The sequence below is a fragment of the Typopeltis vanoorti genome, chromosome 1, assembly GCF_054136105.1.
Source record: "Typopeltis vanoorti isolate ZY-2024b chromosome 1, IOZ_Tvanoo_1.0, whole genome shotgun sequence".
Lineage (NCBI taxonomy): Eukaryota > Metazoa > Arthropoda > Arachnida > Uropygi > Thelyphonidae > Typopeltis > Typopeltis vanoorti.
In genome coordinates, this window is record NC_143549.1 from 116,862,059 (window position 1) to 116,878,935 (window position 16,877).

The 16,877-nt window shown below is 37.2% G+C and overlaps 1 protein-coding gene across 3 annotated transcripts in view; it reads left to right on the forward strand.

The window, feature by feature from the left end:
• The window catches only part of LOC150110341 (KICSTOR complex protein kaptin-like), a 252,785-nt gene that overhangs the window by 59,317 nt on the left and 176,591 nt on the right, over positions 1-16,877 (forward strand). For all 3 annotated transcript variants that reach the window (XM_090393083.1, XM_090393074.1, XM_090393065.1), the window contains one exon: positions 9,795-9,877. In XM_090393083.1, coding sequence (XP_090249209.1) covers positions 9,795-9,877 — 83 coding nt within the window. The remainder of the gene's footprint in view (positions 1-9,794; positions 9,878-16,877) is intronic.

Here is a 16,877-nt window from a genome sequence, read left to right on the forward strand (position 1 = left end):
GTTACCTTGGTGGACCTCAGGCAAGCATGGATACCTTGACAGAAATTCATCAAGGTACCTATCATCATCATCACAAACCATAGACACACTGCCCGTTTATGTCCAATGCCTCCTTCACTATCTTTTTCCACCTTTCTTTGTCCAGTGCACAGTGTCGCAGTTTTTGTACACTGATTCCACACCCATCTTTTATATCATCTATCCATTCTCTGTATGGTCTACCTTTTCTGTTTAAACCATCCAAAATACCAAACATAAATGTCTTTATCTTCTGGTCCTCACTCATTCTACAGATGTGTCCAAATAATTGCAGCTTCCGTTTTATTATCTTCTACATTAGATTCTCTTTTGGTTGTATCTTCCGATAGAGTTCTTCATTTGTGATTTTCTGTACCCATCCTATTCTTAGAATCTTCCTGTAACAAGTTCTTTCAAATGCCAAAATTCTTTTTCTTGATTCCTTATTTATTACCCATGTTTCAGATCCATACAGTACATCGCTAAAGATGCATGTTTCCAGTACTTTTGGTTTTGTTTGCATGCTGAACACTTTACTTTTCCAGATGTTATCCAGGGCCTTCAGATTTGTTCTTCCCTTTGCAATCCTGATCTTTATTTCTTTTTTTTTACAGTCCAAATCATATATCATTTTACTTCCCAAATATGTGAATTGTTCTACATATTCTATATCAATTCCATCCACTTGTAACTTTTGTTTAATTTCCATGTTCTTCTCACCAAATACCATTGTCTTTGTTTTTTCCAAGTTCATAACAAGTCCAAATCTCTTCCCTTCCTCATTTAACAGTTTCAGTGTTTTTTGCAGTTTTCTTTCGTGTTCTTCAATAATAACAATGTCATCTGCAAATCTCAGATTGTTAATTCTCATTCCATGTACAGATATTCCTTTTGCATCTTCCTTCAGTTTGTCAATTACTCTTTCTAAATGTGCAATGAAAATGCTTGGTGATATTGGGTACCTCTGCTTGTTCTAAACCATTTCCCCAAATCATCACCTATTCTATAATAAATTTAGTTTAATCCTTTATCCAACTGTAAGCAAACAAAGTTTGCACCTGAAGTATCTTCAGGATTGAGGAAACTTGTGGTAAAGGTGAACCAAGCTCTCATCATGCCTCGTCTTAGTATCTCCCATAATGCAAAGCACATCTCCTTGCAGACATGTATAATGCTATGCATTAAAGGAAGGGCCACTACCCAGACTGGTTTCGACCTTTATTGAGGTCTCGTCAGTGGGAGCCAGACCCAGAGGTGGTGATACCAAGGTGGAAGCAATGGAAAAGTTATATTTACCTATACTAGTTGCCAAAAGGTGTCTCATCTTATTATTAAATTACTCTGGGTTTAGAGAAAGATGTTGGAAGTTTCCCCCCACTTGGTTAGACTATAATAAATTTAGTTTAATCCTTTATCCAAGTAAGCAAACATATTTTGCGCCTGAAGCATCTTCAGGACTGAGGCAGCTTGTGGTAAAGGTGGACCAAGCTCTCATTATGCCTTGTCTTAGTATCTCCCATAATGCACAGCACATCTCCTTGCGGACATGTACAATGTTATGCATTAAGAGAAGGGCCACTATCCAGACCTGTTTTGACCTTTATTGAGGTCTCGTCAGTGGGAGCCAGACCCAGAGGTGGTGATACCAAGATGGAAGCAATGGAGAAGTCATATTTACCTATACGAGTTGCCAAAAGGTCTCACGTTATAATTAAATTACTCCCTTAAATTAAAATTATTCCCTTAATGCATAGCATTATACATGTCTGCAAGGAGATGTGTTTTGCGTTATGGGAGATATTTTTCACTATATAATTTAAGGAAATTACAACGTACTAGGATATACATTACAATTAAATTTTAATATATTTCAGCAACGTCATGTTGCCATTTTCAAGAACTTAAGTACAAGACACATGCACGCAGGCACAACAAACAGTAAGTGAGGAAGAAGTAGGAAGCTCATTATTTCTCCTAAAGTCCTGATGGTGCCCTCTAGCAGGCAATGTTGGTATTCTTGGGTGATTGGGATGAAGGTATTCTGATGTAGGTTTCCCAAATTTGAGGAACTCGGAGAACAAATTGCCGCCACTCGCCGTTTCCTGAGTGAAGCTAACTCAGCTATACAGGCACTCGAGGATGACCTTTCAAACACCTTAAGCCACGAAATTTGGTCGATTTTATACGACATCTTGTGCACTGCAGCGGAGAAAGAGTTTAAAATAGTTCGAGTTCGACACATCAAAAAATTCGAAAATTTAAAAAAGGTCGTGATCTCGAAACCACAACTTCCTACTGAAATGGTAGTTAACCTGTCGTCACTTAAAACATGAAGCACTCGACTCCCTCGCATATGGCCACAACTTCGCCATTACGCCTAGAAGAATACCTGCAGAGGAAATTATGATACGAATTGAATGCAGGATCCGATACCTTCCAAGCCACATCGGCAACGATATTAGACTGGATGTAGCTTGTGTTCTGAACAAAGCTAAACCACCTAAAACCAACATGTCCGGTAAAGAAATTAAATCTCTATTAGAATTAAAGAAAAACAAGAAAATAATAATTGCCAAAGCTGACAAAGGGAATGCCACAGTATTGCTTATCCAAAAAGATTACACAGGTAAGCTGAAATCTTTATTGTTCGATCGGGCCACTTACCTCCCTATCCAGTACGATCCCAACAACTCACAAATTAGAAAACTCCACAGGCTCCTTAAGAAGGTCACTTCTTGGCCTGTGGAAATCACTAACAAATTAAAACCATATAACTCCATACCCCCCCCCCCCTGCATTTATGGACTCCCAAAAATTCACAAGGAAAATGTGCCATTACATCCCATAGTGGATGGCATTGATTCCCCCACATACAAACTAGCTAAACATTTGGCCAAAGCTCTCTCACACTATACTGGCAAGACACCTTCATACATAAAAAACTCAGCCCACTTCAAAGCCAGCATAGAAAACCTTACACTCAAACACACTGACATAATGGTCAGTTTTGATGTCTCCTCCCTATTCACGAATGTCCCACTCAAAAAATCTTTAGAGCTAATCCAAGCTAAATTTCCTCCCGATATCTCAGCCCTATTTCAGTTCACAATGAACTCGGGCTATTTTGTTTGGCAAGGAAAATTCTACAAACAAATAGAGGGGACAACCATGGGTTCTCTACTCTCCCCACCCTTGGCCAACTTTTATATGGAGACTTTTGAAGAGAAAGCCTTACACTCTGCCCCACAAAAACCAACTGTTTGGCTTCGCTATGTAGATGATGTATTTGCTATTTGGCCGCATGGCTCCGATGCACTCCTCTCCTTCTTAACCCACCTAAACAACCAACAACCCAGAATCAAATTCACCCTGGAAGAAGAAAAAAACAACTGCATTCCTTTCTTAGACACACTAGTCACACAGCAGCCTGATGGAACCTTGGTTTTCTCAATATATAGAAAACCCACACATACAGGCACATACATTCACCAACAGTCCCACCACCCCTCCTCACAACAATATGGAGTCATTAAGACACTACACAACAGGGCTAAACTTATCTGTTCAAATGACAATGCCCTAACCACAGAACTAAACCACATTCTCAACACTTTCTCAGCCAATGGCTATCCCCCCCCCCCCCCCCAAATCCAAATAATATTGAAACCAGTAAACTACAACCCTCACCCCCTCACAACAAGGATTACTCTAAATCCATCACCATACCCTATATCCGAGGCACCTCGGAAAAAATCACAAAAATCCTAAAAAAACCGTAACTTAACTTCTTGTTACAGACCATATAAAAAATTGGCATCCCTTATCTGCTCTACTAAAGACCAACCTTCCCCCCCCAGACCTACCTGGTTTATACCAGGTCCCTTGCAGTTGTATGCTGTCCTACTTTGGCCAAACAGGCAGGACAGCAAATATCAGAATTTCAGAACACAAGGACTACATCTGGTTTCAGCAATACAGCCACTCGGGTCTTGCTGACCATGCTCTGGATACCTGCCATAGAATACGGTGGAAGAAAGCCAGGATAATACACCGTAGCAAATACAGATATGAAAGGCTTTTCATGGAATCAGCTTCAGCCCTAAGAAATGATCCAAACCTCAATAAATTTGGCTGCATGAGACTTCCTCAAATTTGGGAAACCTACATCAGAAGACCTTCAGCCCAATCGCCCAAGAATACCAACATTGCCTGCTAGAGGGCACCATCAGGACTTTAGGAGAAATAATGAGCTTCCTACTTCTTCCTCACTTGCTGTTTGTTATGCCTGCATGCACGTGTCTTGTACTAAGTTCTTGAAAATGGCAACGTGACGTTTCCGAAATATAGAAATATATTAAAATTTAATTTTAATGTATATCCTAGTACGTTGTAATTTCCTTAAATTATATAGTGAAAATGCATAACCAACGTCTAAGCCTTTCCACGAGAATTATGGGAGATACTAAGACAAGGAATGATGAGAGCTTGGTCCACCTTTACATGAGTTGCCTCAGTCCTGAAGATACTAAAGGTGCAAACTTTGTTTGCTTACACTTGGATAAAGGATTAAACTAAATTTATTATAGTCTAACCAAGTGGAAAAAAACTTTCAACATCTTTCTCTAAATCCAGAGTAATTTAATAACAACGTAAGACACCTTTTGGCAACTCGTATAGGTAAACATGACTTCTCCATTGCTTCCATCTTGGTATCACCACCTCTGGGTCTGACTCCCACTGACGAGACCTCAATAAAGGTCGGAAAAACTGGTCTGGGTAGTGGCCCTTCCCTTAATGCATAGCATTATACATGTCCGCAAGGAGATGTGCTTTGCATTATCAGAGATACTAAGACAAGGAGTGATGAGAGCTTGGCTTGGTCCACCTTTACCATGAGTTGCCTCAATCCTGAGGATACTTCAGGTGCCAGCTTTGTTTGCTTACACTTGGATAAAGGATTAAACTAAATTTATTATAGTCTACCCAACTGGAAAAATACTTCCAACATCACCTATTCTAACTGCTGCAACTGCATTCTGATAAATATCTTTTAATATAGTTATTAGTTTTTTATCAATTCCATAGGATTCCAGAACTGCTAATGTCACATTCTGGTCAATAATCTCAAATACTGTCAAAATGTCACTTATATTTGTTTTTTAATTTGAACTTGATGTTTGCAATCACTAAACTATGGTCCAAATCTATATCTGCTCCTTGAAAAGTTCATATCAATCAATAGTCAATGAAAAGTCAATATCAATCATGTTCTTGGTTTTCCCCATCATTTGATCGCTATGTTCATTTTCTACACTCCTTTTGTTGGAATCTTGTGTTACAGATCAGCATCTCATGGTCCACAGCAAATTCTAACAATTTTTCACCTTGTTTATTTCTTTCTCCGAAACCATATTTTCCCATGACTCTTTCTCAACCATCATTATCTGTTCCAACTTTGGCATTCTAATCTCCTTTAATAATTAGCACATCTTGCTTTGATATTGTTTCTATTGTCTCTTTCAGATCTTTGTAAAATAAATCAATATCCTCATCTGTGCTGTTAGATGTGGGTGCATATATCTGGACTGTTGATATGTTAAATGGTTTTGCATGAAATCTTGCTACAATGATTCATTCATTGATTGGTTTGTAGTCTAACAGTGCCTCTAGAACTCTTTTGTTAAGAAGGAAGCCAATGCCTACTTGGTGTCATGTCATCATCATCATCAAATTCCTGCCATGTACCCTCAAAGGGTGTACAGGATATGACAGTACTACATGAAAATATTACATCATTACTAACTGCCTATCTACAATTTTCCTCCAAATCAGTCTGTTACTTGTCAAGACTCCAACATTATCAGATCTTATATTTCTATCGTCTAAGGCACTTTGCACTGTATCAGTCCACCTATATTTTGGTCTTCCTCTGGGTCGTTTTCCTGCCAACTTGGCAGAGAACACTTGTTTTGCTAATCTTTCCTCTCCCATTCTATTTAAGTGACCATACCACCTGAGATTAGCTCTGCTAACGCATTCCTGGATGCTGACAATGTCAAGTTCTTTCCTAATATCCTCGTTTTTAATATGATATTGCCATTGGTGCCATCTGTTCACGCCTCTAATCTTTCTCAGGACTCTCATATCTGCGGTCTCTAGTCTTTGGTCAAGTGTTTTACTTCTGACCCAGCTCTCAGATCCATAAGTTAAAACTGGTTTGAACACTGTCTTGTACACAGCTAATTTAGTGTTCCGACTAATTTCTTTCCTATTCCATATGAATTTATTCAATTGACTTCCCACCATACCAGCTTTGCTGATTCTGTTGTCTATTTCTATATTTAATTTACCATCTTCAGTAAAAATCGTGCCTAAGTAGCTGAAATGTTTTACTTGTTCCACAGGTTCTCCATTCACAACACAGTTAACATTTTCAATGATTCTGCCTATTTTCATTGTCTTTGTCTTTTTATTGCTGACCTTCATACCATATCAATTACAACAGCTATTCAATTTAGTCAGAGAATCTTGCAGACTTGTAGCGGATTTATTTAGAAGTATAACATCATCCGCATAAAGCAAAGAGCTGACATTAACATCTCCAATTTTGATATCAGGTTTAATACCACATTCCTTCATAATGTCATCCATGTAGATAATGAATAACAGAGGGGATAATGTACATCCTTGTCTCACACCAGATTTAACATTAAACCATCTTCCTGTACTTCCTTCAATTCTAACTACTGACTTACCACTCAAATAAAGACTAAGTATTGCTTGATATAATGCCCCATTGACACCATATAACTGCAGCATATTGAATAGCTTCTCTCTTGGCACCTTGTCATATGCCTTTTCCAAATCGACAAAACTTAAATACAGACCTCTGTTATATTCCTATGCTTTCTCGACTATTTGTCGTAAAGTGAAGATCTGATCCTGACAGCCTCTATTTGGCCTGAATCCAGCTTGTTCTTCACCAAGCTTTTCTTCCACAATTCTTCTCAACCGTTTCTCAAGTATACTTGCATAGATCTTGCTAGGAACACTCAGTAGGGAAATACCTCTGTAATTCTCACATTCAGTTTTATTTCCCTTTTTATATATGGGTACTATGGGAGCTCTACTCCAATCATCGGGAATTCGTTCCCTCTGTCCAGGCTTTCTGGACTATGCAGTGCAGCCACTGTAAGACTCTTATACCACCATACTTCATCATTTCTGGTCGAATATCATCTACTCCTGCTGCCTTTCCACATTTCAAGCCTTTGATGGCTTTTTCTACTTCAAGTATGGATATATATTCCTGACTGCATGCTTGGTCAGTGTTTTTTATCACTGTGCTGTCATCACTGCTTGTTTCATTTAGCAGTTTTTCAAAGTAATTACTCCATAATTCAAGGATATCTTTTTCTCCTGTTTTCATGTCACCTTTATCATCTCTAACTCCTTTTACAGCATTCTTTCCTCCATTCTTAAGCTTCTTCAACAACCTCCAGAATATTTTGCCACCTTCTTGATATTTATTTTCTATATTCTTGCCAAAGTCCTCCCATGACTTTTGTTTAGCTAGTTTTACACACTGTTGAGCTTTCTTACATTTGTCTCTGTATTCTGTAAGAGTAAGTGCTGACTTATTTGCCTGGAACTTTTGATATGCTTTCTTCTTTTCCTTCACTGCCTCTTTAACTTCCTGTGTCCACCAGGGAGTTCTCATTTTTTTATCCTTGCACACAACCTCACCACATGCCTCTCTGGCAGAATCAATCAATGTTTTCTTCAGAGTTTGCCACTGAATCTCCAAGGTTTGATTCCTGTTCTCAAACTCTTTCATTTTCTTTTCAATAATCTTTCTATATTTTAGTCTACAGTTCACATCTGAGAGCTGCTCAACTTTTATTCGCTTTAAAACTTTTTTACATGTTATTCTTTTCAATATGAAATTCAATTTTATCCTGCTCAAGACTAAATAGTGATCACTTCCAATTTCAAATCCTCTGTACACTCTGGTGTCCTGCACCAGGGAGAAAACATCACTATCAACAATAACATAGTCAATGAGACTTTTCTTATTCCTAGCCTCTTCTCTCCATTTGAATTTGTGCACATTTTTATGTTGGAACATGGTGTTAGTAATAACCAGTCCATGTCCTGAGCAGAAATCCAACAGATATTTGCCATTATTATTAGCTGTGCTCTTTTCTCCAAATTTTCCCAAATTATTTTTGTATGTCTCACAATCATTTCCTACTCTGCTATTTAGATCCCCAACAAGGACCAACTTTTCCTTTTTCATTGTGTCAGTTGCTTTTTCTAAAGCCTCAAAAAATTCCTCCACTTCTATCTTAGTAGAACCTTCTGTGGGACCATAGGCACAAATAAGTGTCATTGTCCAGTTCCCCATTCTCATATTTGCCCACATTACTCTACTTGAGACTGACTGCCATTCAAGATGATTAGCCTCGTATTTTGTGTTGAATACTTTGTGTTGGTGTCATGTCCTGACCATATTACTTCACATCCATTGATCTCTTCAGATGATGTCCATCGCATCTCTGCTAATCCTAGTATACCACACTGATATCTCTTCATTTCCTCACAAAGTCATTCTAATTTTCCTGACATCCAGAGTGTCTGCACATTCCACATTCCTACTGATAACAGTTCTGTTAGTTTCTGTTTCTGTATCCCACTTTTCGATCCACCCCCAATCGCTCTATTGGTATCGCAGGTTTTGTTGATTCGAGCGACGTCTGAGCCGGCATGTTTTACCTTTTGATCCTATAGGCATCAGATAACAATCGTGTTTTTTCTTTACAGTCAGAGCATCGACACTCATCTGACCTACCCTCCTCCTTTATCCAGGCTTGGGACTGGCATGAGACTACTAAGGATTCCATGGCAGAGTTCAAGGTGCCTATGCTTATGCCTAATCATCAACAACTGTGTGGACAGTTTACAACTGAGAGATGTCATTGTTCTTTATGAAGACTAGAAAAATTTCCTTTTTGAATGAATTTCCTAACCTGGGGAGAGGAATTACCTGTTGTCTTGGTCCAGAAGAAACGGGATAGGAAAATAAAGCATTATGGTATTGAGGATGTTTTTCTGGGAATTTCTTAGAGTCCTGATAATTGTTAACCATACTATGAATGCTACAGAGTATACTTCCATTGTAGCTGATCAGGTATGCCCTTTCATGGTGACTGTCTTCTCAGATGGCACAAGTACATTCCAGCAGATTAATGTGGCATGCTACATTGCCAGTATTGTTCAAGAGCAATTCTCTGAACATGACAGTGACTTTCAGCTGTTATCATAGTTTCTGGACTTGAATCCTATAGAATATCTCTGGGATTATGTGACTCAAGAGATCCAATGTTTGAATCCTCCACCTGAATACTCACAGATGTATGAGAAGCATTTTTTGATAATGTGGTATGTTTCAGGTGGTCTTACAGAGTGCATGTGGTATGGAGCAGTAGTTTTCTTGCATCAGGAGGAAGGTCCACAAACTATTAGGATGGTGGTCATATTTTGACTGAAAAGCATATGCTGAAAACTGATTCAGAGTTTGAATAGTGTTTTGAATTCATTATTAAATATACTATAGTTTCATATATACGTTTAATAATTTTGTTATCTCTTGTAATTTAGTGGTTAATTTTACTAGATTTTACTTGTAAACAGAATGGTGGTTGAAGTTAGTAATGAATGAACATTTCATGAGATGTTTGCTTGTATATATACATTAATTTTGCTTTATTTTACAGTAAGTGCAGAAATTATCTCAATTGATGCTTTTAACCAGGCATGTCATGAACATGATTTTGTTGTTGGAATCACTTTTGTTAAAGTAAGTTGGAAACTGTTTATTTATTAGAGATAACATAACAGCAGTTTGTAAAGCATTGTATCACACAACACTCTCTCTCTCTCACTCACACACACACACACACAACATTGACATAAACTTGCATATGTTTATTCAAAATTATGGTAAACTTTGTTGCAATGAACTTTGTAGAAGATGTGATAAGAACATGTCCAGAATAAAATGCTATAGTGTTTTTTTATAATTTTTCTTGAAATTATTCTTATTATTATTATCAGAGACCTCTAGGAAATCAAGAACTCATCAGGGGGAAGCCATACATCACCCACATCAGCTATTATATCTTTTCTTAAGCTAAGCACATTCTCACCACATGCACTTACTTCTTCAGCTGGCAAACATTTCAACTCACTCACTGCTGCTATTTGAGAGAAAAATCTAGTTCTTACCACCTTAAGACAAAGTGTGTTCGGTTTCTTAACCGAACACACCTTGTCTTCTACCCATCTTTCATATAATGAAAAATTTGTCAACCAATATCCTGTAACACCCTTTCAAAAGTTTCCAAACCTTTTTTATATCATTCCTCTTTTTCTGCTTTACTAGAGTCTGTGGTCTGCATACTCTCAATCTGTATGCATAATCTACATTCCATAATTCTGATGTCATTTGGTTTTGCACTCTTTCCACTGCATCTTTTTTCTTTTTTTCCTTTTTTTTTGTACTCTAATCATTTAGATTAACTTCTATTGTTTTATATCATTCCTTTATCCTACCAGCTTCGCCATTTATGGTGTGACCTTTTCCTATCCTTTGTCTTTACTATCTTCTCGACTCCGTCATTTATGTTATTGCCCTTTTCTTATCTTGTTTACTTTTTCTTTACTTAATTAGTTATTTACCCTATATCTACCCTTTCTTAACTAATCCAATATTCTATTTTTCTTAAATTCAGAACTCGTCTAACACTGTACCTTACTTATACAATTTATCCCTTATGATTTAAACTCTACAATCAAATATTCTCTCATTCAGTGCTTTGCAGTCCAATTGGCCTCTCTATGTCCTAAACAAACAATCTGAAGAATCACCCTATAAGTATTAACACATTTATATTTATGCTGCACCAGCTAATACCTAGGTAGAAAGGATTCTTGTTCAGGGTGACCCCTTTAGAGAGTTAATGATTATTTGATCAAGCATAAATTTATCTCTCCCCCCCGCTTGTCCTTTTCTTTCTTACAGTCGCGGCTTACTTATTGCATTAGTATTCCTGGGTTTATCCCGCTTGGTTCGTTGTTATTTTTATGAGCGGTAGTTTTGAATTCATATAATATAGGCAGATCAGGCAAGTACATGAATGAAACAATTTAATGAGCATAAGGGTGATACACTATAATACACTTCAAAACAGGATAATATGGTTGCACTCAACTCAGATCAAAAGCTCTAATTAACTCGTACTTATCACACATACTAAATCTTAATAACCTTAAATACAATCATAAAATACAATTCATAGATTATCATTAAGCCATTCGGATACACGTGGCTATCAGTGAACACATCAGCACAATTACACTTTTAGTTTAACATAATCTTGTATCTATTCGGCCTCTTGGGCAAACAATTCTTAACTCTGTCTCGGACACGTATCTAGTTGTAGGCCACTCTTACAGTTCTTTAAGTTCAGTCCAATTTAAACGTTCACACAGGAATTTCACTCTCTTCTTACAACTGGAATTAGTATTTCAAAAGTCTACATTACCATTTCTGTCCTTGAACTCTTAAAACTTGTTCCCGCCTTGTCTAATCATCAAGGCCTTCAAATGTAATCGCTTTGGAGGATATCTTCCGTAGATCTGTACGAGTAGAATCTCCAAGGGAAACATGGTAACGTCGCCTTGAATGGACGGCTCAATTTAGTCCCTCCATCGTACGACAACATCACAGCTATCCTAGAACACGGACATAGCTTGGCTAAGTACGAACGCTACGACGGATGAACTAAGTGCCTTCCACGACTAGCCAGGGACTTCCCTCCTACGACGAGCAGGACCACTCCGAGAGATCAGGAATCCAGGACGAAAAAAGATAAGAGAGCTCGAATCTTCATGCAAGGCCTTTTTGTTCAATTTTCTCCTCTCAGAAAATCTCGATATTTGCGACACACGCCAACTCGGTCACGTGTGTCCACGTCAATCTCATTAGCTCCCTCTATTATTTCTTTTGCACGTGTGTCTTCCTCCTATTCCTGGAAGACGCTTAGGTTTCCCTTTCCAGTACTTTCATAATGCAGGACGGTAAAAGTGACCTTTGAACCCTGACTCACAGGCTTTACTATTTCAGTGCAAGAGGCTGGTTTTTACAAATGGATTTTGCCAGCTTACATGGATTTCTATTATCAGGCCCACACAAAATACAGATTATATTTAAACACTTTATACAATTTTATACAATTCCTTATACTTTATCTTGACTTGTATTCACAAACAATTTATTTTTTCTATTGCCAACGTTCCATGTTCTCTGCCTGAGTAGAATTAATGTTGTGTCCTGAATATTTTAATATAAACCTCTTTTAATGCTTATTCAGGACACAACAGTATTTTCACATTTCTCTGGTTTATTTAACTCTAAGTTAACTAACCTATGATATTCTGCTATAATTTCTTCCATGTTAGAGTCTATTTGATTATCACCACTCTTACATCTGAATTATGTACCTTAGGATTTCTAAAATTTCCTGCATTAGGTTTAGTTTTATCCAAATTTAATTTTCTCCTTTGCTGTGTATTTGAAATATGAGATTTAAAACTATTCCCTTTCTTATTAACTGATTGTGAATGAGATGCACAATTAATATCAGGAAAACAACTTTCATCCTTCAATATTATATTCATATTGTCTCCTAATATAACTAAATTTTTACTCCCTGAAAAATACCTTTTTAACCTATCAGAGTATACATTTATAATTTTACTAGGATTTTTGACATCTTGAATCCTAAAATTCACAGGAGAAAATTTATCTAAAATTCTTTATGAACGTAAAGCTTTCCTTCCTAATTTCCCAACCCTTTTTATACTAGATTTATCATCTAACAATACTAAATCTCCTGGTACAAATGACTTATACTTTCTAAAACTATTTATATACTGCCTAGTTTTCTGAGAACTTAATTCTTTATTCACCTTATGAATAACATGAATTTTAGATTTCTCTTCATCTTGATTAAAATAGTTATTCCTAGATGATTCATCATCATCAGATCCTAGAGATCTAGATAAATAATCAGCTACTATATTTCTTTTTCCTGAATACATGCCACATCAGTATTATATTCCTGCAGTTTCAGCGCCCACCTAATTATATGTTGATTTTTATCCTTCCCAGTACTTAGGAATGACAGAGGCTAGTGATCAGATCTTATTTTAATAGGTTGTCCTAACCATAAGTATCTAAATTTTTTTCAGTGGAAAAATCATCGCTAGTGCTTCCTTCTCTATGGTTGAATAATTCAATTTTGGACCTTATAATTTTCTACTAATAAAAGCTACTGGTTTAAAATCTTCTCCTTCTTTCTGTTCTAATACAGCAGCAATGCAATCATTTGAAGCATCAGCAGAAAGAAAATACTTTACCAAACTTAGGATAAATGAGAACTGGAACTTTAGTCAATGCCAGTTTTAGTTTGTCAAATGCTTCTTGTTGAGCTTCACCCCAATTGAATTTAACACCTTTCCTTGTTAAGTACACTATGGTTCTCATTAGCTGTGAACAATTGGGAATAAATTTCCTATAGAAATTTAACATGCTAATAAATCTACGAACTTGCCTAACTGTTTTAGGAAGTTTAGCTGATAATATGCCTTCTACATTTGACTGAGTTGGCATAATTCCTTTGCTACTGATTTTATGACCTAAATACTCAACTTCTTTTAAGAAAAATTGGCATTAGAACACTTTAAAGATAGATTTGCCTCATCTAATCTCTTTAAGATATTCCATAGGATTTTACAATGGCTATCTATATCTCTTGAATAAATTAGAAGATCATCTTGAAAACAGATGACTCCATTTCCCAACATATCTGATAAGACAGAATTAATTAAAGACTGGAATGACATAGCAGAATTTTTTGCACCTTGTGGTAATCGACATAGTTGATATTTCTGCCATCTAGCAGTAAATGCAAAGTATTTTCTGTCGTCCTTCTTCAAAGGAATCTGAAAGTAGCCAGAATTTAAATCTAGTTTTGTAAAATATTGTGCTCCTTCCAAACAGATCAATAATTCCTCAATTTTACACAGAGGGAAATCAATAGGCTTTGTAACCTTATTGATGACTCTCAAGTCTAAGACAAACCTCAGGCTTCCATTTGGTTTTTAAATTAACATGAATGGACTGTTCCACCGAGAATTTGACTTCTCAATTATTCCTGCCCTTTCATATTCCTGCAGTAGTCTCTGGCAATGCTCCATATATTTCAGTGGAGTCTGATATTGCCTAATATAAATAGGAGATTGAACGCAAATCTGCGCTGAGTGTTCTACTGCATTAGTGCAAGACATTGAAACAATATCCTCTATGAAAACACCAGAGAAAAATTCAAAGGCAGATTTAAAGAATTTCAGAAGTCTATTCCTTTCCTCACTGGTATTTGCTGATTTCATTGAATTCTGCATTAAGTTCTCTTTTATTTCCTGAATCTTTCTTTAGAGTCTCAATATTGAACACTTGATCATTATCATCATCATTAGCATGTTTAAAAACTTCAGGAGACTGCTCTAATTTTCGTGTGGACAGACTTATGTGTTCGTCGAACATGTTGTTTATTATTTTAACGGTATAATAGAACACAGAAACTAAGTAAATAATTAATTTATTAACTTGATGCTGATATTTCGCTGGTATTATAACCAGCATCTTCAGATCACAAAAACACTGTTTGTCACAATACGCGAGACTAAAACAACATGGTGTACTTAAACAAAATTGTAGCAGCCACACAAAGACTAAAGTCCTGATTTTGGCGCCCTCTATCTGAAAAAAAAAACAAAAACCTATCATATATTACTAGAGTCCTAGAAAAGTGCTAGATTTTTCTTAATATGACTGTCTCCCAGATCTTCGGCAAGTTAATACAGCCATATTTGTTGAGATTTGGAGTGTGTTTTAGGGCTTCTGTCGCCTCTAAGAACAATCTCTCTGATTTATACAGGTTTCTGTGTAGTACTTTTGTGTTTTTCCAGTTGATCCTGTGTGCAGGGGTATCCAGAGCATGGTCTGCTAGGCCCGACTTCCCATAATGATAATTCCGGACATATCGTTTATGTTCGCTGATGCGGATATTCACAGTTCTTCCTGTTTGACCGTAGTAGGCTTGATTGCATGAGCAGAGTACTTGGTAGACTCCTGGATGTGATAAAGGAGGAATGCTGTCCTTGGGTGAGCGGATGAGGGTGGCTAATTTGCTACATGGTCTGAATGTAGTGCGTAGTTTATGTTTATTGAGAATTCTTGAGATCTTTTTGGATGTGCCTTTAATGTAAGGGATGGTGACTGTTTTGTTGTAGTTCTCTGTGGTGGATGGTGGGAGGGGTTTCTTAGGAGTGTTTAGTATTTTGTTTATTTTATGTGGATTGTAGCCGTTGGCCAAGAAGGTGTGGTATAAGTGAGTCAGTTCAGCAGTAAGAGCCTTGTCATTGGAACAGATTGCTCTCGCTCTATGGGTTAGCATTTTTAATATGCCATATTGTTGAGAAGGATGATGGTGTGATTGTTTGTGTAAGTATCTGCCTGTATGTGTGGGTTTTCTAAAAACTGAAAATGATAAGGAACCATCTGGGAGATGTGTGATGAGTGTATCCAGGAAGGGCAGACAGTTGTTGGCTTCCAGTTCCATAGTAAAGTGGATTTTTGGATGTTGGCTATTTAAATGTGCTAAGAATGTTTTCAATGTCTCAGGGCCATGTGGCCAAATAGCAAGCACATCATAAACATAGCATAGCCAAAGTGTTGGTTTGAGAGTGGCTGTATTGATTGCTTGTTTTTCCAGGTGTTCTATGTAAAAGTTGGCTAGGGGGGGAAAGGGAGGAGCCCATGGCTGTCCCATCAATTTGTTTGTATATTTTCCCTTTCCATGTGAAATATCCTGCATGTATTGTGAATTTGAATAGTTCAAATATATCATGGGAGAAGTGTGACTTCAGTAGATTGAGGGTTTCTATTAGTGGTACATTTGTGAATAGTGAAGTGATGTCAAAGCTTACTATTAAGTCTGAGTTTTTTAGGGTAAGGTGTTGTAAGATGCTTTTTAGGTGTGCTGAATTTTTGACAAAGGAGGGAGAATTGTTAGTGAGAGTGGCTAGTAGCTTCGCTAAATGTCTAGCCATTTTGTATGTGGGACTATTTATACTGTCCACAATTGGGCGTAGGGGTGTGCCTGGTTTGTGAATTTTTGGTGATCCATAGATCCTCGGTGTTTTAACATGGAAGGGTTTGAGTTTGTTAACTGTGTCTTTGGGCCAGGAAGTGACTTTTTTTAATATTTTTCATGCCTTATTCTTTTGTGTGTTGGTGGGATTGCGATCTATAATTTTGTATGTTGACTAATCTTGTAATAGTGTGTGCATTTTGTTTTCATATTCAGTTGTGTCCATCACCACGGTTACATTTCCTTTGTCTGCTTTTGTTATGGTAATCTGGCTGTTGTTGTGTAGCTCTTTTATAGCAATGAATTCCTTATGTGGGATATTATTTTTGGGAGGCTTGGACTTGATTAGGATGTTGACCACATCTAAACGTATGTTGTTAGCTATTGTTGGAGGCAGGTCGTATATTCCTCGTTCGATGGACGCCATTATTTCGGCTTTTGGAACTTGCTTGGGAGTTATGGCAAAGTTGTGCCCTCGACTTAAAGCTGTCGTGGCCTCTTTGCTTAAGGTGAGTGACGATAGATTCACGACGACGAGGTCTTGTTGTAATTGCGGTTGTTGTACGGTGCTCCATTGTTGTA